The following is a 22361-nucleotide window of genomic DNA, read 5'->3' as shown; positions in this document are numbered from 1 at the left end:
CCAGGACACGGGCCTACACAGACGGGAGAGTGGAGAGGGAGGAAGCAGGGGCTGTTAGCCAGCCTGCCAGCTTAGTGGAGTCTGCCACTAGCACAGTCAGCGTAGTCAACTCAGCTTTCCCCATTGACACCGTGTCTGTGCCTCGATCTAGGTTGGGCAAAATTAAAAATGGCGGTGTTCGCTTTAGCAATCTCACTAGTATAAAGACCTCCTCCATTCCTGCCATTATTGAAAGAGATTGTGATACCTCACATCTCAAAATTGGGTTACTTAATGTTAGATCCCTCACTTCCAAGGCAGTTATAGTCAATGAACTAATCACTGATAATAATCTTGATGTGATTGGCCTGACTGAAACATGGCTTAAGCCTGATGAATTTACTGTGTTAAATGAGGCCTCACCCCCTGGTTACATTAGTGACCATACCCCCCGTGCATCCGGCAAAGGCGGAGGTGTTGCTAACATTTACGATAGCAAATTTCAATTTACAAAAAAAAAACCAACAATGATGTTTTCGTCTTTTGAGCTTCTAGTCATGAAATCTATGCAGCCTACTCACTCACTTTTTATAGCTACTGTTTATAGGCCTCCTGGGCCATATGCAGTGTTCCTCACTGAGTTCCCTGAATTCCTATCGGATCTTGTAGTCATAGCAGATAATATTCTAATTTTTGGTGACTTTAACATTCACATGGAAAAGTCCACAGACCCACTCCAAAAGGCTTTCGGAGCCATCATCGACTCAGTGGGTTTTGTCCAACATGTCTCTGGACCTACTCACTGCCACAGTCATACTCTGGACCTAGTTTTGTCCCATGGAATAAATGTTGTGGATCTAAATGTTTTTCCTCATAATCCTGGACTATCGGACCACCATTTTATTACGTTTGCAATTGCAACAAATAATCTGCTCAGACCCCAACCAAGGAGCATTAAAAGTCGTGCTATAAATTCTCAGACAACCCAAAGATTCCTTGATGCCCTTCCAGACTGCCTCTGCCTACCCAAGGACGTCAGAGGACAAAAATCAGTTAACCACCTAACCGAGGAACTCAATTTAACCTTGCGCAATACCCTAAATGCAGTTGCACCCCTAAAAACTAAAAACATCTGTCATAAGAAACTAGCTCCCTGGTATACAGAAAATACACGAGCTCTGAAGCAAGCTTCCAGAAAATTGGAACGGAAATGGCGCCACACCAAACTGGAAGTCTTCCGACTAGCTTGGAAAGACAGTACCGTGCAGTATCGAAGAGCCCTCACTGCTACTCGATCATCCTATTTTTCCAACTTAATTGAGGAAAATAAGAACAATCCGAAATTTCTTTTTGATACTGTCGCAAAGCTAACTAAAAAGCAGCCTTCGCAAATGGAGGATGGCTTTCACTTCAGCAGTAATAAATGTATGAACTTCTTTGAGGAAAAGATCATGATCATTAGAAAGCAAATTACAGACTCCTCTTTAAATCTGGGTATTCCTCCAAAGCCCCATTGTCCTGAGTCTGCACAACTCTGCCAGGACCTAGGATCAAGGGAGATACTAAAGTGTTTTAGTACTATATCCCTTGACGCAATGATGAAAATAATCATGGCCTCCAAACCCTCAAGCTGCATACTGGACCCTATTCCAACTAAACTACTGAAAGAGCTGCTTCCTGTGCTTGGCCCTCCTATGTTGAACATAATAAACGGCTCTCTATCCACCGGATGTGTACCAAGCTCACTAAAAGTGGCAGTAATAAAGCCTCTCTTGAAAAAGCCGAATCTTGATCCAGAAATTATAAAAAACTATCGGCCTATATTGAATCTTCCATTCCTCTCAAAAAATTTTGAAAAAGCTGTTGCACAGCAACTCACTGCCTTCCTGAAGACAAACAATGTATACGAAACGCTTCAGTCTGGTTTTAGACCCCATCATAGCACTGAGACTGCACTTGTGAAGGTGGTAAATGACCTTTTAATGACGTCAGACCGAGGCTCTGCATCTGTCCTCGTGCTCCTAGATCTTAGTGCCGCTTTTGATACCATCGATCACCACATTCTTTTGGAGAGATTGGAAACCCAAATTGGTCTACATGGACAAGTTCTGGCCTGGTTTAGATCTTATCTGTCGGAAAGATATCAGTTTGTCTCTGTGAATGGTTTGTCCTCTGACAAATCAATTGTAAATTTCGGTGTTCCTCAAGGTTCCGTTTTAGGACCACTATTGTTTTCACTATATATTTTACCTCTTGGGGATGTCATTCGAAAACATAATGTTAAATTTCACTGCTATGCGGACGACACACAGCTGTACATTTCAATGAAACATGGTGAAGCCCCAAAATTGCCCTCGCTAGAAGCCTGTGTTTCAGACATAAAGAAGTGGATGGCTGCAAACTTTCTACTTTTAAACTCGGACAAAACAGAGATGCTTGTTCTAGGTCCCAAGAAACAAAGAGATCTTCTGTTGAATCTGACAATTAATCTGGATGGTTGTACAGTCGTCTCAAATAAAACTGTGAAGGACCTCGGCGTTACTCTGGACCCTGATCTCTCTTTTGAAGAACATATCAAGACTGTTTCAAGGACAGCTTTTTTCCATCTACGTAACATTGCAAAAATCAGAAATTTTCTGTCCAAAAATGACGCAGAAAAATTAATCCATGCTTTTGTTACTTCTAGGCTGGACTACTGCAATGCTCTACTTTCCGGCTACCCGGATAAAGCACTAAATAAACTTCAGTTAGTGCTAAATACGGCTGCTAGAATCCTGACTAGAACCAAAAAATTTGATCATATTACTCCAGTGCTAGCCTCCCTACACTGGCTTCCTGTTAAGGCAAGGGCTGATTTCAAGGTTTTACTGCTAACCTACAAAGCATTACATGGGCTTGCTCCTACCTATCTTTCCGATTTGGTCCTGCCGTACATACCTACACGTACGCTACGGTCACAAGACGCAGGCCTCCTAATTGTCCCTAGAATTTCTAAGCAAACGGCTGGAGGTAGGGCTTTCTCCTATAGAGCTCCATTTTTATGGAATGGTCTGCCTACCAATGTGAGAGACGCAGACTCAGTCTCAACCTTTAAGTCTTTACTGAAGACTTATCTCTTCAGTAGGTCCTATGATTAAGTATAGTCTGGCCCAGGAGTGTGAAGAGGAACGGAAAGGCTGGAGCAACGAACCGCCCTTGCTGTCTCTGCCTTGCCGGTTCCCCTCTTTCCACTGGGATTCTCTGCCTCTAACCCTTTTACAGGGGCTGAGTCACTGGCCTACTGGTGTTCTTCCATGCCGTCCATGGGAGGGGTGCGTCACTTGAGTGGGTTGAGTCACTGACGTGGTCTTCCTGTCTGGGTTGGCGCCCCCCCCTCTTGGGTTGTGCCATGGCGGAGATCGTTGTGGGCTATACTCGGCCTTGACTTAGGACGGTAAGTTGGTGGTTGGAGACATCCCTCTAGTGGTGTGGGGGCTGTGCTTTGGCAAAGTGGGTGGGGTTATATCCTGCCTGTTTGGCCCTGTCCGGGGGTATCATCGGATGGGGCCACAGTGTCTTCTGATCCCTCCTGTCTCAGCCTCCAGTATTTATGCTGCAGTAGTTTATGTGTCGGGGGGCTAGGGTCAGTCTGTTACATCTGGAGTATTTCTCTTGTCTTATCCGGTGTCCTGTGTGTATTTAAATATGCTCTCTCTAATTCTCTCTTTCTCTCGGAGGACCTGAGCCCTAGGACCATGCCTCAGGACTACCTGGTATGATGACTCCTTGCTGTCCCCAGTCCACCTGGCCGTGCTGCTGCTCCAGTTTCAACTGTTCTGCCTGCGGCTATGGAACCCTGACCTGTTCACCGGACGTGCTTGTTGCACCCTCGACAACTACTATGATTATTATTATTTGACCATGCTGGTCATTTATGAACATTTTAACATTTTGACCATGTTCTGTTATAATATCCACCCTGCACAGCCAGAAGAGGACTGGCCACCCCTCATAGCCTGGTTCCTCTCTAGGTTTCTTCCTAGGTTTTTGGCCTTTCTAGGGAGTTTTTCCTAGGGAGTTTTTCCTAGCCACCGTGCTTCTTTCACATGCTTTGCTTGCTGTTTGGGGTTTTAGGCTGGGTTTCTGTACAGCACTTTGAGAATATCAGCTGATGTACGAAGGGCTATATAAAAATAAATTTGATTTGATTTTGATTTGATAGCATTTAAGGGAAGGCATTCCTCACCCGTTACCCTTGTCCCCCTTATCAGTCCTACACAGGAATTCACAACACCCCTCAACTCATCCCTGTCCCAACCCATAGACTATGTCAGCTGCTCTGGAGCTAGGGGACATACAGTAGAGCCACACCCTGGAGAGAGTGTGTGTGTGTGTGTGTGTGTGTGTGTGTGTGTGTGTGTGTGTGTGTGTGTGTGTGTGTGTGTGTGTGTGTGTGTGTGTGTGTGTGTGTCAGAGGATGTTTCTAATTCCAGTCTTTTCAGGGGGCGTATCCGGAATCTCAGCTGTCTCCCCACCCACCACACACATCCTCCCTCACACACACACACACACCTCGTCGGCACACAAAGCATCCCTAAATACACACGTGAATTCTGCTGATCACATAAGAGCACGTCTGCAGATAGTATGGCGGTCTATAAAAACATACTTGATAAACAATCTGACTTGCCCGAACATGGGCTAAGACGCCACGTGTACGGAGAGAGACTGGTAATGCCACAGGCCATTTAAAACATCTCCCTATCCTCCTCCCCCTAACTCTTTCTCTCATCCCTTCCTCCCTCACTTCATGCCTCAATGAGATCAGTGTTCAATTGCTCAACAATACAATTTCGCTAATCTGACAAGACACCCCCACTTTTTTACACACACAAATCTCAAGCATTATGACATCATCTCTGTGGATTGGGCTTCTTTTTCTTCTCTAAACTGGGGTCTGGTGGGGGGATGGGATGGTGGGGCAGTCAGCCTAGTCTGCTTCAGGGCAGACAGGCATGTTTAGGCTTGAAATGACCTGGGCGGAGTCCATTACAGCCCAGAGGAGAGAGGGCACATAGAGGGGGAGAGGGAAGGAAGGAAGGGTTGAGAGAGAGAGGGAGGAAAGGAGAGGAGGGAGGGGGGGGGGGGGGATGGGGCAAGTGGCCTCCCTGAGCGAACGAAAGAGGATCTTACGCAAAGGGAAGTCTTGCTCGTCCCCGTCTGCCCCTCTCTTTTTCTACCTCTCACTCACCCCCCTCTTTCTAGCTCTCTCTCTTTTACCCCCCCCCCCCCCCCCCAAGGCCCAGCTTGTGACTACACTACACTCTCACTCATGCACATTCCATTAAGCTGTCCCCCTTCTCTTTTCTCCCATCTGTCTCTCTCTCCCTCAGCTACTCACAGCTCTTTCTCCCTCCATCTCCTCTGTCTGCTCGTCTTCTGCCACACATCCATCCAGCTTTCTCTCATTAAGAGGGGGGAAAAAAGGGAGGGGGAGAAAGAGCGCAAGAGAGAGAGTTGTAGTGGCCAACCACAATATTAAGTGTCGATAAATCAAGAGTACAGAACAAGAGACAGGACAGGGAGGAAGAAAGAGAACGCTAACTCAAAGAGAGAGAAAACAAACTGTCTCGTATGCTCCCACACTAAGACACCAGCGGAACCAATCAGAAACCACTGTCCAGTAAGTCTAGCAACACACCTCTAGTCAGATACAAATAAGGCTCATCTTACATTGTAACATATTTATAATATGACAATATAACCAATCATTAACACAATCTACGTAAAAATGTCCCCAGTTTAGGGAGCTACTGTAAACTAGTCAATAAACAGGAAGGCGGGTGATGCTAACTTACTTGCTTACCAGTACTTCTAGTGCAGAGGATGTAACATAAAGCAAAGGGAAAAAAAAAACATAGAATTCATAGTAATGGACACAGCCAGAATGAACTACCTGTGTTGTACAGTACTCATGAAATCTCATTTAACATTTCACAATGAATGGAAACCAATGGAAAGTAGTAATACAATGGAGAGGCCCTGTCGCTGTATTCCTATTCAGCAAGACACAGCAAATTCCTATGGAATGTTCTACAGTAGATTCCTATTGAGGGGAGGGAGTAGGCTAATTATTGTTGGCTAAGCCTAGTATCTCTCCTAGAGAGTGAAGAGGATAGCTTGAAAAAATGTTAAAAAAAATAAAAGGTATGGTGTGCGATTCGCTTTGGTATCAAATTTAGCCCGGCGTCCATCACGGTGGTGACAGGCCCTAACGAGTTCCAAGGGCTGGCGCCGGCGTGGTGGGGGGTCGGAAGTGGGGTTGATGGAACGTTATAACAACGTTTTAGACGGGAGTGACTCAGCATACAGCACCCGTTCTGCACATTAGGTCCACAAAGCACACACATCCCTGGATCAGTTCGCTGCAGCTAGCGACTGGAACGAGCTACAAAAAAAACCCACTCAAACTGGACCGTTTTATCTCCAACTCTCTTCATTAAAACACTCAATCATGAACACTCTTACTGACAGTTGTGGCTGCTTCGCGTGATGTATTGTTTTCTCTACCTTCTTGCCCTTTGTGCTGTGCCCAATAGTGTTTGTATCATGTTTTGTGCTGCTACCATGTTGTTGTCATGTTGTGTTGCTACCATGCTGTGTTTTCATGTGTTGCTGCCTTGAGTCTCTCTTCAGGTAGTGTTGCGGTGTCTTTCTTGTTTCTTGTCGTGATGTGTGTTTTGTCCTATATTTCTAATCCCAGCCCTCGTCCCCGCAGGCCTTTTGGTAGGCCGTCATTGTAAATAAGAATTTGTTCTTAACTGACTTGCCTAGTTAAATAAAAGGTTAAATATAAATAAATGGAGAAAAAATATACACGTCAAATAATACAATTATATTATAGAATGTTGTGTGTGCTAAATTTGCACGTACAAGACAAGCGCCACCACTACTATCCACTAGCTATCTTGAGCACATCGGACTGTTAGCTTAAGAGGCCCATCGGACAAACTCTTTGGCCATTATACCTATTCTGCTAATTGGCCTGGTTTACCACACGGAGCCCTGCTGATCCGTCCTCCGATGTAACAGCAAAAGGGGGCCACAACAGACTTTCCTCCGTCGCATCGTCCCTCTAAGGTCCTGCTGCTAGCTGCTAACCCCGGCCTGCTAGCTGCCTGAAGCCACGCACTGGTCTCCTATGATCACCCGGCTACGCATGCCTCTCCCTTACGTCAATATGCCTTGCCCATTGCTGTTTTGGTTAGTAACTACTGCTGTATTTCACTGTAGAGCCTCTAGCACTGCTCAATACGCCTCAGTTAACAATTTAGTTCCACCTCCCACAAACACAGTGACACAACCTGGTTTAAATGCTATTTCTAGAGACAATATGCAGAGTTCTGTCCTACTATCCAGGTCTGTGCCAAAACAATTTGAGCTTCTACTTTTAAAAATCCACCTCTCTAAAAACAAGTCTCTTACCGTTGCCGCCTGCTATAGATCACCCTCTGCCCCCAGCTGTGCCCTGGACACCATATGTGAATTGATTGCCCCCCATCTATCTTCAGAGCTCGTGCTGTTAGGTGACCTAAACTGGGACATGCTTAACATCCCGGCCATCCTACAATCTAAGCTTGATGCCCTCAATCTCACACAAATGATCAATGAACCTACCAGGTACAACACCAAATCCGTAAGTACGGGCACCCTCATAGATATCATCCTGACCAACCTGCCCTCCAAATACACCTCTGCTGTCTTCAACCAGGATCTCAGCGATCACTGCCTCATTGCCTGCGTCCGTAATAGGTCCGCGGTCAAACGACCACCCCTCATCACTGTCAAACGCTCCCTAAAACACTTCAGCGAGCAGGCCTTTCTAATCGACCTGGCCTGGGAATCCTGGAAGGATATTGACCTCATTCCGTCAGTAGAGGATGCCTGGTTATTCTTTAAAAGGGCTTTCCTCACCATCTTAAATAAACATGGTCGATTTAAAAAAAAATTGAACCAGGAACAGATATAGCCCTTGGTTCATTCCAGACCTGACTGCCCTTGACCAGCACAAAAACATCCTGTGGCGTACTGCACTAGCATCGAACAGCCCCCGCGACATGCAACTTTTCAGGGAAGTTAGGAACCAATATACACATGCAGTTAGGAAAGCAAAGGCTAGCTTTTTCAAACAAACATTTTCATCCTGTAGCACTAACTCCAAAAAGTTCTGGGACACTGTAAAGTCCATAGAGAACAAGAGCACCTCCTCCCAGCTGCCCACTGCACTGAGGCTAGGAAACTCTGTCACCACCGATAAATCCATGATAATTGAGAATTTCAATAAGCATTTTTCTACGGCTGGCCATGCTTTCCACCTGGCTACCCCTACCCCGTCAACAGCCCTGCACCCCTCACTGCAACTTGCCCAAGCCTTCCCCCATTTCTCCTTCATCCAAATCCAGAAAGCTGATGGTCTGAAAGAGCTGCAAAATCTGGACCCCTACAAATCAGCAGGGCTAGACATTCTGGACCCTCTCTCTTCCTAAAACTATCTGCCGAAATTGTTGCAACCCCTATAACTAGCTTGTTCAAACTCTCTTTCGTATCGTCTGAGATCCCCAAAGATTGGAAAGCTGCCGCGGTCATCCCCCTCTTCAAAGGGGGAGACACTCTAGACCCAAACTGCTACAGACCTATATCTATCCTACCTTTCTAAGGTCTTCGAAAGCCAAGTTAACAAACAGATCACCGACCATTTTGAATCCCACCATACCTTCTCTGCATTGCAATCTGGTTTCAGAGCTGGTCATGGGTGCACCTCAGCCACGCTCAAGGTCCTAAACGACATCATAACCGCCATCGATAAGAGACATTACTGTGCAGCCGTATTCACTGACCTGGCCAAGGCTTTCGACTGTCAATCACCACATTCTTATTGGCAGACTCAACAACCTTGATTTCTTAAATGATTGCCTCGCCTGGTTCACCAAATACTTCTCTGATAGAGTTTAGTGTGTCAAATCGGAGGGCCTGTTATCTAGACCTCTGGCAGTCTCTGTGGGGGTGCCACAGGGTTCAATTCTCGGGCCGACTCTCTTCTCTATATACATCAATGATGTCGCTCTTGCTGCTGGTGATTCTCTGATCCATATCTACGCAGACGACACCATTCTGTATACTTCTGGCCCTTCTTTGGACACGGTGTTAACTAACCTCCAGACGAGCTTCAATGCCATACAACTCTCCTTCCGTGGCCTCCAACTGCTCTTAAATGCAAGTAAAACTAAATGCATGCTCTTCAACCGATCACTGCCAGCACCTGCCCACCCCAGCCATGATCAACTGGATCATATCACTCCCTCCTTCCTCGCATGTAGGCTCACTCAAATACCGTAAGGTAACATCTATAACACACACCTCAGTCCCCATACACCCTCTTCTGATCTCCAGTGACTTGAATAAAGAGGAGAGCGGGAGGAGACGGGACACCCCCCCCAAACGGTTCTATAAATACAGCTCGGAGCCAGCGGAACAACTCGAGTTAGGAGGGTCACACACTCCATCACAACACCGTCCACACAGCCCGCAGTAGGAACGGAGTTCTGAAAGATGCGTCGCCCGGCCAAAATCCTGTTTGATCAAGTGCTAATACGAGCATGACGGGAAGGAAAGTAGTGCGACAGCAAAGTTGAAGCTGGAGTTGATTTGTAGAAAGAGAGGATGCCACAGTACACACACGTCATGCTGTTGACATAGTCCCAGACAGAGAGAGACAAGAACTCAATGCATCTGCGCTAGGAGATGAGGCTTAATACACAAAGTTCAACAACCAAGAAAGGTCAAGTACTTTCCTCTCAGAACTCTCCCAAGAAATGACTCTTATGTAACTAAAGGCTTTCAAAAGGATCTGTGTTAGTCAATTGCTTATTTCAATAAGACACACTAATACTTTTACAGGTCAGAGTCAAGCACCAGCTGAGAGGTTCTAACAAAATGGCCGCCAGAGAGAGCCGCAACTGTGCAATAACAAAAACCATGTCAGTTAGAATTATATGCACAATATTTGCTGAATATAATTCAAACCAAAGAACTATAGCTTCACAATACCCATTGCTGGACTGGTTCTAATAAGTCGTTAATGCAGTATTTCCCAAATGGTGGCTTGTGGCTAGATAATACTGGCGTTGTGGCTAGAAACTTAGTTTCCCATTCTCTGAGGAATCACAAGAACATTTAGAAGGCTGTTCATCGATGCCGGCACCAAAAACACATGCCAAGCTCTCGCCTAGGAGGCTGTACTACCATAGCTGGCTCTACCCAACTTACAAATCTCTGAAGACATAATGCCCAAAGACATTACACAGTAGGGCAACCAAAACAGAAACTTATCAGAGAACAGCAGCACAAGACAATACAAAAATATATTACAATAGGGTAGCCATAGAAAGAGAATTACTTCCAGGCCTGTGTAAAGAGTAAAAATGGCCGCCGGCCCTCCCATCACGGAACATTGACGTACATTCTAGTCATTCCATTTCCATGACAGTAGTAGCACATTCACAACAATAAACATCAAACTCGTTTTTACCTTGAACTCGTGCAGCTGCTGCTTGATGGTCTCCACCTCTGTCCCCACCACGCCCTGCGCGTTCAGCCCCTCCTCTGCCCGTCTCAGCAGCCCTTGCAGCTCTGCCACCTTGGCGTAGAACTCTCTCACCTTCTCGGCAGCCACCTCGATCTGTCCCATTCTGGCCTGGCCCCTTTCGGACAGCTTCCCAGCCTGGCGGCTCAGGGCCTCCGTCTCTCTCCTCAGGGCGAGGAGATCGGGAGACGACCCCTCGCGCCGGAGCATGGCGGTGCAGTCGCCTCCGTGACCTTCGAGCTCCGACCTCAGCGTGGCCAGGCGAGCTAGGAAGGCGTGGACAGCATCTGCCTGCGAGGCAAGCGAGTCGGCATCACGCCCCACAGGGCTCAGCGAGTCTAGCTCGTCGTCCAGGTCAGCCAGGTGGGAGAAGAGGTCGCGCACCGAGGACTGGACCTCGCCCACGCCCTGGAGACGGGACTCCAGGGTGGAACAGCACTTTTCAATCTTGAGGGGAGAGGGAAGGGAGAGAGAGAGCGAGGGGGGAAGGAAGGGAGATAGAGTTAATAATGTTAGCAAGTTGGAAGTGGCATGGTGCCTTGCTGATGTAACGATATGATATAAATACAGGGACAAATACAATTAACTAGGCTACATGAGTCAGCATTTTATCTCTGTTTTGATGACTCACGTTTTTTCTCATTAGCAAGAGAGTTAAGAGACAATTAACTAATCAATAATGGTCAAATGTAATATCTCCTTACCATGCATCTGATGAGATAGCGTATCGATTTGTAAGTGAACACAGTCTGTAAGTAACTATATATGGCACATTTGGTCACTATACATATCAATATACAGTACAATGCTCTTGACTCGTTGGTTTACATTTCAATGTGGTGATTAGATGATCTGAAGTGTTTGAGCTGTACAATGACCATATAAGATCACTGGAACTCCTCTGTCAGCTAAAAAAGACATTCTGTTCTCTTTCAACACACACACACACACACACACACGAACACACACACGCACACACACGCTAGAATTGGCTCCTCCTTTGTATCAGTCACAGGGTGAATAGATTGGCTGTGTAACAATACTCATAAATGGCTTTCTTTCCTTGTCTCCTTCCCTCATTTGTCCACTAATGTAATTGTAAAGGATGTGGAAAAGTCCAACAAAGCCGAACAAATGGTTTCAAAAGAGAAAAAGGTGTTGTGACACTATTTTATTTGAGTGTTTTATATTTTTGAAAACGACACTTTTTGGGGACATTCTCCTATTGAACAGAATACAGGCCTCCATCTTTCATCGGAGTGTCTATGAAATATTTATACTGTTTATACATGAAATACACTGTATACTAAATTCCTCACACATCTTCTCACCTTTTCGCTGACGTCTCCAAACTCTCTGTCCGTGTCTCGGGCCTGCTGCTCCAGCCTCTGTCCTCCCTCTCCGCCGCCCCCTGCTGTGTGGGGTGCGTCCTGCACCAGCCCCTGGGCCAGATCCCTCAGGTAGGCCACCTGTGGCTGCAGCGAGTGCAGCGTCTCCTGCTGGCTCCTCAGCCGCTCCAGGCTCTTGTTGCTGCACGCCTGTGGGCCCAGCGCATCCTGCACCTCGATCTGATGCCGTGCTGCCTCCAGCCTCCTCTCTACCGCCTGCCGCCCGTCCTCAAACTCCTTAAGTCGACCCGCTAGCTCTTCCAGTTGGGAAACACGGTTTTGGAGGTTTTCTGCCAGCCCGTCGACTCTACGGTTGAGTTGGGCTTTTTCGTCGCGTACGTCTTCCTCTCCGACGCGGCAGTGTTCCAGGAGTTGGTCGGCTGCAATGTTTAAGGCCTCCAGGAGGGGGCGACGGCGCTCCAGATCCAACCCCAGCTGCCTGGCCTTCTGCAAAGCCTCATCCAGGGCCGCAGGGTCTAGGGAGAGCTGGATGTCAGCCTCCCGCTCCTCGCACTCCGCCACCCAGGGCGTGAGCTCGGCGCGGTGCTGCTGATAACTCTCGGCCTTGGTCAGGGTGGATTTCAGCCGGTTCTGGCGTTCCGTGATGCACTGGTTGAGCTCATCCCAGTCCCGGCGTAGGTCGGTAAGCCGGGACAGTAAGGATGATCGTTCTACACCGCCGGCGGGTAGTGAGGCGAGCAGGGAGGCCCCCTCGGCCTGGATGAGCTCGTAGGGGCCACGTTGGCTGGCCACCCCGCGATGAAGCTCGTCTTGCTGGGCAAGCAGGGTCCGGATAGCTTCGGGCTGGCAGGGGAGGGAGTCGGCGGTAGAGTCTCTTTGACCACTCTGGTTGTCCAGCCAGCTCCGCAGCTCCTCGAACATCTGCTGGAACTGCTGGGTGCTGGAGAGAGCGGCTTGGAGCTGGGATAGACCATCCGCTGAGGGAAAGAGAGAGGACAGAGGATTTTAATGCTATTCATTTACAGATGTTTTGATGAAGAACATTCAACCTAAGCCTGAGAGAGGTTATAGCGCTGGATTGAAAACCTTGACAATTAGCCACAAGGAGACCAAAACCCACCCAAAAACATCCCCTTCCCCTTCATATACAAATACTACTGAAGCCAACAGAAATTCATACAAACAGAATTAAGATGAACACCATAGACAGAAGACTCACCGGCCCTCTCCTCCAGACTCCTCAGCGGGCTGCTCACGCTCTCCAGCCTCTTCTTCAGCTCGTCTCTCAGGTAAGGTTCAACCACGATGGCACTCAGCTCGCCGCACAGCTTCTCTGCCTCGCCCAGCTCTTCCCTCCTCTGCTCCAGCTCAGACCGGATCTCGCCCGTCTCCTGCAGACGCCGTTTCAGGGCCTCGGGATGGGCACTGAGCGAGGCTTGGCCGTCCAGCCGCTCGCCTAGCGCCCCCACGTTGACCGAGAGGTTCTTCAGCAGGGCCTGGTATCGCTCGCTGGTGCCCTGGGCCTGGTCGATGTGCTCCGAGCGCCGGGACAGACGTTGAGTGAGGTCGTCCCACTGCTGCGAGATGGAGCCCAGCTCGGACCGGACCTCCGCTAGGTCCTTGGCATCCTGCGGGGAGGAGTCGCCACCAGACGGGGAAAGGATGCCCTCGGCCGCCTGGGTGAGTTGGTCGAACTGGGGCCGGCGGGTGTCAAACTCACGCAGCATGAACTGTGGAGGACGGAGGGAAGGGAAAGAAGTGGGGTCAGAACATCATCCATCAACGAGGAATCATTTCTACATTTTGGCTTGTACAATTGATCAGTAATTCATCAGAATGCGGTTGGTATTGGTTTATGCAGATTCAAGAACAGAATTGGCAAGTTGTGAACAATCTATTGTGATATTCTTCTTCATTATTTTGCATGTGTTCAACACAGTTAACATCCTCCATGTACCTGCACTTGCTGATTCTGGGTGTTCAACATGTTGGGGTCGATGCTCAGGGGTCCCAGCACACTCATCATCAGCTCCTTCTCTTTGAGCCACGGCCCCAACTGACTGGCTGCTGTGGCAAAGCTGCCCAGCCTATCAGCACAGGTCTCCAGTTCCACCTGCCTCTGTAGTGCCGCCTCATTGGCCTTTTCCCAGCGTGAGTCTTAAGTAAATAGGAAGTGAACTTTGGAGTGAAAAACAATAGAAACTATTGCTTATATATATATATTTTTTTTAAATGACACTAAGAAACTAGTGGAGAACCATAAAAACAGTGAAACTGATGGGTTCCATGAATGACATTCCCAAAGCTGAAAAATCACAATAGAAACAGTATGAAGGACATTTTCATCATAGTGGAGACCAATTATTTTGACTTGCTCATGCACACACACACACACACACACACACACACACACACACACACACACACACACACACACACACACACACACACACACACACACACACACACACACACACACACGCACGCACACACGCACGCACACACGCACGCACACACGCACGCACACACACCTCCTGTATATAGCTCCATTCTTGTGCATTTTACTCCGAGTTATCATTTCATTTGTATTATTTTATCATCTTTTAACTATGCATCGCTGGGAAGGGTTCGTAAGCAAGCGTTTCACGGTAGAGTCTACACCAGTTGTATTCGGCACGTGTCAAATAACATTTGATTTGACACACACGGCGCTTAGAAATAAGCAATTTTTCTCTTTCCTCATGACTCATGCACTGGGCATCCAGCAGAGAGAGTGAGTCTTGGATCCACATGGCTTCGAAATAAAGCCCTGTGTGAAATGTGTGGAGAAAGGAGCTCTGCCGTGTTCCTACCTTGCATATCACAGGGCTATAATCAAGTCAGGGGAAAAATATCATCCCACTCATGTGCTGCCTAATATTGATCAAACACGTTCTTTACCTTTCAAGCTGTGAAAAGCTCTAACAACCCTTTTTGACGCAAATCATTAAATCTCAAATAACTACTATATTAGCCTGTCTTCCCATCTACAGCGTTGGTTTTCTTATCCTCTGAAATGCACCTCGCTTAGTCAAACCTCAAAATGGCTATTATTTGAGTCAGGGCCAAGTCCTATGTAGATGCCCATGCAAAGGACATAGGTCTACTGGTTCCTCATGTTAAAATGTGTCCCTTAGCCCATAACTATTCAAAATGGCTGACCCTATTCATCCATTCCAGCACCACTCACCGATCTCCTTCATTTGTTGTCTCCAGGTGTCTGCCTCTGGGGAGTCTGGGTAGTCTGCTATCAGCTTCTCTAGGGTGCTCTTCAGCTCCTTCACCTTCCCAGAATGCTCTGCCAGTTCAGACAGTAAGGCCTAAAGTACAGAAGAAGAACAGCTATATCAGTATGTTGGCTACAAAAAGACAAGGATAAGAACATAGAAAGTAAGCAATGGAAAGTACCATATGTTTATGTCAGCTAGGGGGTGATCACACTTTGATTTTACAATTCAGCATTAATGACCAACTAGCAGAGGCATAATACACCCCAATTTTGACAGTGGTCTGACCCGAGTCCAGACACTTACCTTGTTCTCCTGGGCCTGGGCGCGTACCACCTCCGGTTTGGAGGGGGAGGCGGCAGTCTGGCCCAGGTGCAGGCTGTTCTCCCGGTCTCCCAGCCAGCGGCTGAGCTCCTCGGTACTCTGCCTGGCCTTCTGCCTCAGCTCCAGAGAGGCCTCCTGGCGCCACTGTCGGTCCTTCAGTTCCTCTCCCAGCTCCTCGTAACGACCGTTCACTTCCGCCACCGCAACCTGCAGCTCTGTCAGGTCTGAGAGAGAGAGAAGGATTTATCAGTCATATTCAATCCAATTTGATTTGTATAGTGTTTTCCATTTCACAGACGTAAAAATAGAGTTGACAGTGGCAAGAAAAACTCTTGAAAAGGTTTAAAATGAAGTTATTTGGTTAATACTATCCAGAGCAACAGAATATTAGTGACAACAAACGTTTTCAACAGTGTTAGACACTGCAGTAGCACATACAAGAAGCTTACAGACAGAAGACAGACACACAGACAGAAAACAGATATATAATGAGCATTTTTTGGGGGAGCGAGCAAGTGGGAAAGCAGATAGTAAATCAGGCTGTGACGTCCACAAGTAGTAAGCGCTGGAGAGCATCTCGTATGAAGAAGGAGGCCATAGACGATTGGTTTAGGATAAGGGAGTGAGGGTGAGCTCACCTTTGCATGTGTGAATGCCATTGACACTGCCGGGGCTTCCTGCACCATTGACCTGGGGAACACCTGGGAGAAGGACACACTGCACTCAGACAACTACACACACATTGCAACGGACACCAACACACGTTCACGGACAGTACAATAGAAAACACTGCTAAGCATATAAACACGCTCAGTCTCTGGATTTCACACACACGGTTTAGCAGGGACACCGCTACATCTAGAACGCGTGTTCACGTTACACACACTGATAGCATAGACCTCAACACACACACACACACACAGACTCACAAACAGAGCTTGGATGAACTTGGACATACAGGTAGCTGGGGACACACATAGACAGTTGTTTCCTCATTCCCCTTACCTGTCTTGGTCTGGGGAGCTGTGATGTTTATGATAAGGGTCTCCAGTTCTGATCCAGTCTTGTTCAGCTCCAGAACCCGAACCCCTTGGGCCTCCCAGTCAATCAGTAAGTCCTTAGTAAAGAAATGTTTGAAAGTTATTAATGGCCTTACATAATTCCTCAATGAATAATCACATGGAAATATCAGTCTGAATCACTGGCATGCTTTGGAAATCTAGCAATACCTTAGAACGAGTAAATGATGTTTCAGTGATTGATTATACTGTTTGTTGCAGGAGTGTGATTAAACCATGTAGACATTAAAAAAAGACACACACACCTTGAGCTGCTGCACTCTCCTCTGCAGGGCCTCTGTGTTGACGTTGGGCTCCTTGAGAGGCAGCTGCTCCTGTGTTGTCTGGAGCCACCTGAGGAGGGAGCCAGAGAGAGACCGGAACTGGCCCGACTGCTGCTCACAACTCTGGATGGCATTGTACCTGGAGCGGGAAGGAGACAGAGGGGAGAGGGGAGAGGGGAGAGGAGAGAGAGAGGATTGAACCAAAAAAAAAGAGAAAAATAGAGAGATGTAGGGATAGAAATTGAGACAGTGGGAGAACAAGAGAAATCGGAATGAAGAGAGGAGAACAAAAGTAGGAAAAAGAGTAAAAGAAAGAGGGAGAGAGAAAGAGGGAAAGAGATTATTTTATTTAAATCCCAATATCCTTTCCATATAAAACACACCGCTGCTACATTAACCATCACATGCTTCATGTCACAAAAAGAGAGAGGGATGCAGTTAAGGACAAACCATTATCTCGTCCATATTGACCCAAGTCTATAGTCTCCTCAGCCTTGACCCTTGCCTTGTACTTGGTCTGCCCCATGGCAGCTGCTTTGAAAACTGACTGCAGTGCACACAGACCAAACAACCACTTCATAACCGTCTGGGTCATTGAAAGTGTGTCATTTACCTCCTGGTCAGTCTGCGTAAGCGAGAGCCCCTTTTGTATGACCGATAAATGGACACTGAACTGTGCCCACTATAACCCAAGGCTTATTTTTAGTAACCGCCGACCACATTCACTCCTGTGCCATGAGCTAACGGTGTCCACCCACACACCACTGTTGGCAACACACAGCTTTCAAAGGGGTCAGGGCTACTGTTAAGACAGTACAGGCCTAATCCCTCACTACATGTATAAGCCGCAATGGGAGCTTTTGCGATCTTTTGCTAGACGAACAGTCCAATGGTATTCATAAGAGGCCTGACATAGAAATAGAAACACTAGACGGGACATTGCCAGTCATTCTATTTCTATGAGGCCAGACTTCCTTGGGGCAGGCTAACTCACCAGCCGCCAGTAGCGCTGGTACAAAACAGGGCGACATGGCAACTGGTGCTGCCATACAGGAAGGACAAAGGATCCAGCCTATCAACTAATTAGGAGTGTATTCAAAGTTATCCACCCAGCCAATCACAGTGGGGGGGGGGTTGTGTTTCTGCTTGTCCACTCAGATTAAGATTTGTGAAAATCTGGCTTGTCCTGCTTTGTGTATGAATTTGTAAGGCATTAGTGTGAAGATAAAAGTCATGAGTGTCATATTTCAGACTAATGGTGGCAGTAATGTGATAGTGTATCAAATGAACAAAGAATATATATAAAGCCCTTCTACAAAGTGCTTTACAGATACGCAGCCTAAATCCCCAAGATGCAAGCAAAGCAGAGGCAGAAGTCTTTGTGTTTTATCTAGCCATCTCCCTCTAGTGGGATTGGTGCTGCACTACAAGCCTAGGTGCACCTAGAGACCTCCCTTCCATTTTGTATTCATCTCGGCATTGTGTATTATTCTAAAGCAGTGCCTACCCATTGTGCACAGGGTCAATATTATATTTTTTTTATTGGTTATGGTTCCTTGCATTTTTTTGCAGGGCTGTTCTACAGTGAACTGCAAAGCCTTGCATTGATTTTGGAATGATTTTGGCTCTGTTTATTCTAAGGCAGTGCTTACCTTTCATTGACGTTGGATTCCAGCCGGGCGAACTCATTGGACACCTCTCTGACATTGTCCAGTAGGGTCTGTGTGCTGGTCAGGGCCTTGGCTTGGCTCAGGTCTGTCCCCAGCTGGCAGAAGGACTTCAGGTGACCTGCCTCCTGCTCCTGCTCCGCTCTCACCTCCTGTAGTAGTAAGGCAGATACAGATATGCTATCTGAAGGTAGCAAATCCTCCCTGAAATCTCTTACAGCATAGTCCCTTGTGCCTTCTTCCACTTCTCTGTTCAAACAGATATCTATGTCTCTAACATTTTTATCATCCTCTCACCTCTATGGTCTGCGACACTGATTTCTATGGTTCTGCAAGACTATCCTCCTCTCACCTTACATTAATATCTATGGTCTAACTGATGTCTATAGTTCTGGAATTCTGCTATCTACAGTGGGTATCATAAGTATCTCCCCCTTGAATTTCTTCACATTTTATTTGTCAATGATCTACACAAAATACTCTGTAGTGGAAGAAAAAAATTCTAACATTTTATAAAGATGAATGAAAAATTTAAAAAACACTGATATACCTTGATTAGACAAGTATTCACCCCCCTGAGTAAATGCATGTTAAAAACACTATTGGCAGCAATTACAGGTGTGTCTCTTGGGAAAGTCTCTAAGAGCATTGCATATTTGCCCATTATTCTTTTCTAAATTCTTCAAGCTCTATCAAGGTGTTTGGGATCATGACTAGACAGCAATTTTAAAAGTATTGCCATATATGTTCAAGCAGATTTAAATCAAAACTGTAACTTGGCCACTCGGGTACATTCACTGACTTCTTGCTAAGCAACTGGAGCGTAGATTTGGCCTTGTGTTGTAGGTTATTGTCCTGCTGAAAGGTGAAATCCTCTCCCACTGTCTGGTGGAAAGCAGGTTTTCCTCTAGGATTTTGCATGTGCTTCGCTCCATACCGTTTTTTTTATTGTTTATCCTGAAAAACTCTCTAGTCTTTGCCGAAGTCAAGCATACCCATACCATGATGAAGACACCACCATGCTTGAAAAAAAGGAAGAAGCTACTCAGTGATGTGTTGTGTTGTATTTGCCCTAAACATAAGGCTTTGTATGTATTCCAAAAAGTGTATTCCTTTGCCATGTTTTTTTTGCAGTATTACCTAGTGCCTTGTATTACCTAAGGAGAAGTTTGTTTCCTTAAGGAGAAGTTTGTGTAAATCAATGACCAACATTTTTTTTAATCACAATTAAACAATTTAAATCCCACTTTGTAACGCAACAAAATGTGAAAATACTATTTTCTCTACTTTCAGTTATTTTACATATTTTTGTGCATCAATAACTATAATTTCCATGTTAACTAATTACAAATTAATCTTTAATGTGGCTCCAAGCTCCAATACCAATTTCTTTTCAACTGTATAGATAGACCAATCTTTTTTAATTAATTTTTTTTTTTTAACTACCTTGACATAGAAAGTCTTATTTTCTACAGCGCAGGGGATAAAAAGAACAATGTACTGCCTATGCATCGTTATATAATAATTGTTCAATATCTGTGTTTGGCTAATGTACTAGATATTTTACTTTCTGGAACACTGATATCTATCATCCCGCCCCTCACCTCTATGGTTCTGGAACACTGATATCTATCATCCCGCCCCTCACCTCTATGGTTCTGGAACACTGATATCTATCATCCCGCCCCTCACCTCTATGGTTCTGGAACACTGATATCTATCATCCCACCCCTCACCTCTATGGTTCTGGAACACTGATATCTATCATCCCGCCCCTCACCTCTATGGTTCTGGAACACTGATATCTATCATCCCGCCCCTCACCTCTATGGTTCTGGAACACTGATATCTATCATCCCACCCCTCACCTCTATGGTTCTGGAACACTGATATCTATCATCCCGCCCCTCACCTCTATGGTTCTGGAACACTGATATCTATCATCCAGCCCCTCACCTCTATGGTTCTGGAACACTGATATCTATCATCCCACCCCTCACCTCTATGGTTCTGGAACACTGATATCTATCATCCCACCCCTCACCTCTATGGTTCTGGAACACTGATATCTATCATCCCACCCCTCACCTCTATGGTTCTGGAACACTGATATCTATCATCCCACCCCTCACCTCTATGGTTCTGGAACACTGATATCTATCATCCCGCCCCTCACCTCTATGGTTCTGGAACACTGATATCTATCATCCAGCCCCTCACCTCTATGGTTCTGGAACACTGATATCTATCATCCCACCCCTCACCTCTATGGTTCTGGAACACTGATATCTATCATCCCACCCCTCACCTCTATGGTTCTGGAACACTGATATCTATCATCCCGCCCCTCACCTCTATGGTTCTGGAACACTGATATCTATCATCCAGCCCCTCACCTCTATGGTTCTGGAACACTGATATCTATCATCCAGCCCCTCACCTCTATGGTTCTGGAACACTGATATCTATCATCCAGCCCCTCACCTCTATGGTTCTGGAACACTGATATCTATCATCCAGCCCCTCACCTCTATGGTTCTGGAACACTGATATCTATCATCCCAGCCCCTCACCTCTATGGTTCTGGAACACTGATATCTATCATCCAGCCCCTCACCTCTATGGTTCTGGAACACTGATATCTATCATCCAGCCCCTCACCTCTATGGTTCTGGAACACTGATATCTATCATCCTGCCCCTCACCTCTATGGTTCTGGAACACTGATATCTATCATCCAGCCCCTCACCTCTATGGTTCTGGAACACTGATATCTATCATCCCGCCCCTCACCTCTATGGTTCTGGAACACTGATATCTATCATCCCACCCCTCACCTCTATGGTTCTGGAACACTGATATCTATCATCCCACCCCTCACCTCTATGGTTCTGGAACACTGATATCTATCATCCCACCCCTCACCTCTATGGTTCTGGAACACTGATATCTATCATCCAGCCCCTCACCTCTATGGTTCTGGAACACTGATATCTATCATCCTGCCCCTCACCTCTATGGTCTGTCTGTAGTCTTCCACACTGCGGTCAGGCTGTCCCGCGGGGCTCAGAGCTCTCAGGCAGGTCTGAGTGAAACCCTGCAGGTCCGTACTCAGTCTCTCATAGTTCTCCAGCTTGGGCAGGAGCCCCCGGAGCTCAGCCTCCCTCTCGGCCTGCTTGACCTGTGCCGCGGCGTAGCTCTGGGTCAGGCTCTCTAGTGACCCCTGGAGCCCGGAGGCCGTGGAGGCGTCAGAGCTCTGGAGCAGTTTGGAGACAGAGTCGCAGGTGGCCTCCACACTTCCCTGTCTGGATAACAGCTCCTGGCGTAGTTTCTGGAACAGAGGGGAAGTGGGTTAAAATAAGCTCATGTAACACAACTGCAAAGTGGACAGTGGAGGTGTGTATTAGATGTGAAGGGAAAAAAAAGTGTTCAAAGGAGATAAATGTAGAAAAAAACAGTATCATAGCTGCAGACTGTTCCATAGTAGACTCCCTGTATTTCTACTATGGTACCTGATTCTGTGTGAGGGCGTCCTGGACAGCCTGGGCGGTGGGTTGGATGGGCCCGGGGGTCAGCAGCAGGCCGTCCAGCCAGGCTAGCAGGCCCTTCAGCCCCTCCTGGACACTGACCGACTGGGCTACGGACGTCTGGAGCTGCTCAGCCCGCTCCGACACGGACTCAGACAGAGAGCTGAACCTCTTCTCCAGACCATCTGGCTCAGAGAGAGGAAGGGGGAGAGGAGAGAGTGTCGGTGTGGTTACTTTTCCCCATTACGATATAGAATCATTTGTTTAGGTGGATGGATATAAAGCC

At 46.9% G+C, this 22361-nt stretch overlaps 1 protein-coding gene across 21 annotated transcripts in view; it reads right to left on the bottom strand.

The window, feature by feature from the left end:
* LOC106588461 (microtubule-actin cross-linking factor 1, isoforms 1/2/3/4/5) overlaps positions 1–22361 on the bottom strand; it is a 278087-nt gene that overhangs the window by 64422 nt on the left and 191304 nt on the right. For 20 of the 21 annotated variants that reach the window (XM_082969975.1, XM_082969977.1, XM_082969979.1 and 17 more), the window contains 12 exons: positions 22061–22260; positions 21562–21879; positions 18534–18700; positions 16864–17020; positions 16545–16656; positions 16178–16240; positions 15522–15763; positions 15179–15308; positions 13907–14106; positions 13169–13679; positions 11932–12926; positions 10547–11047 (listed from right to left, as the gene is read on the bottom strand). In XM_082969975.1, coding sequence (XP_082826101.1) covers positions 10547–11047; positions 11932–12926; positions 13169–13679; positions 13907–14106; positions 15179–15308; positions 15522–15763; positions 16178–16240; positions 16545–16656; positions 16864–17020; positions 18534–18700; positions 21562–21879; positions 22061–22260 — 3596 coding nt within the window. The remainder of the gene's footprint in view (positions 1–10546; positions 11048–11931; positions 12927–13168; positions 13680–13906; positions 14107–15178; positions 15309–15521; positions 15764–16177; positions 16241–16544; positions 16657–16863; positions 17021–18533; positions 18701–21561; positions 21880–22060; positions 22261–22361) is intronic. The other variant, XM_082969968.1, reaches the window with a different exon arrangement.

This window comes from Salmo salar, chromosome 27 (genome assembly GCF_965601325.2).
Source record: "Salmo salar chromosome 27, fSalSal1, whole genome shotgun sequence".
In the NCBI taxonomy this organism is placed as follows: Eukaryota; Metazoa; Chordata; class Actinopteri; order Salmoniformes; family Salmonidae; genus Salmo; species Salmo salar.
The sequence above is the reverse complement of the archived record's forward strand: the minus strand, read 5'-3'. Positions and strand labels throughout refer to the sequence as shown.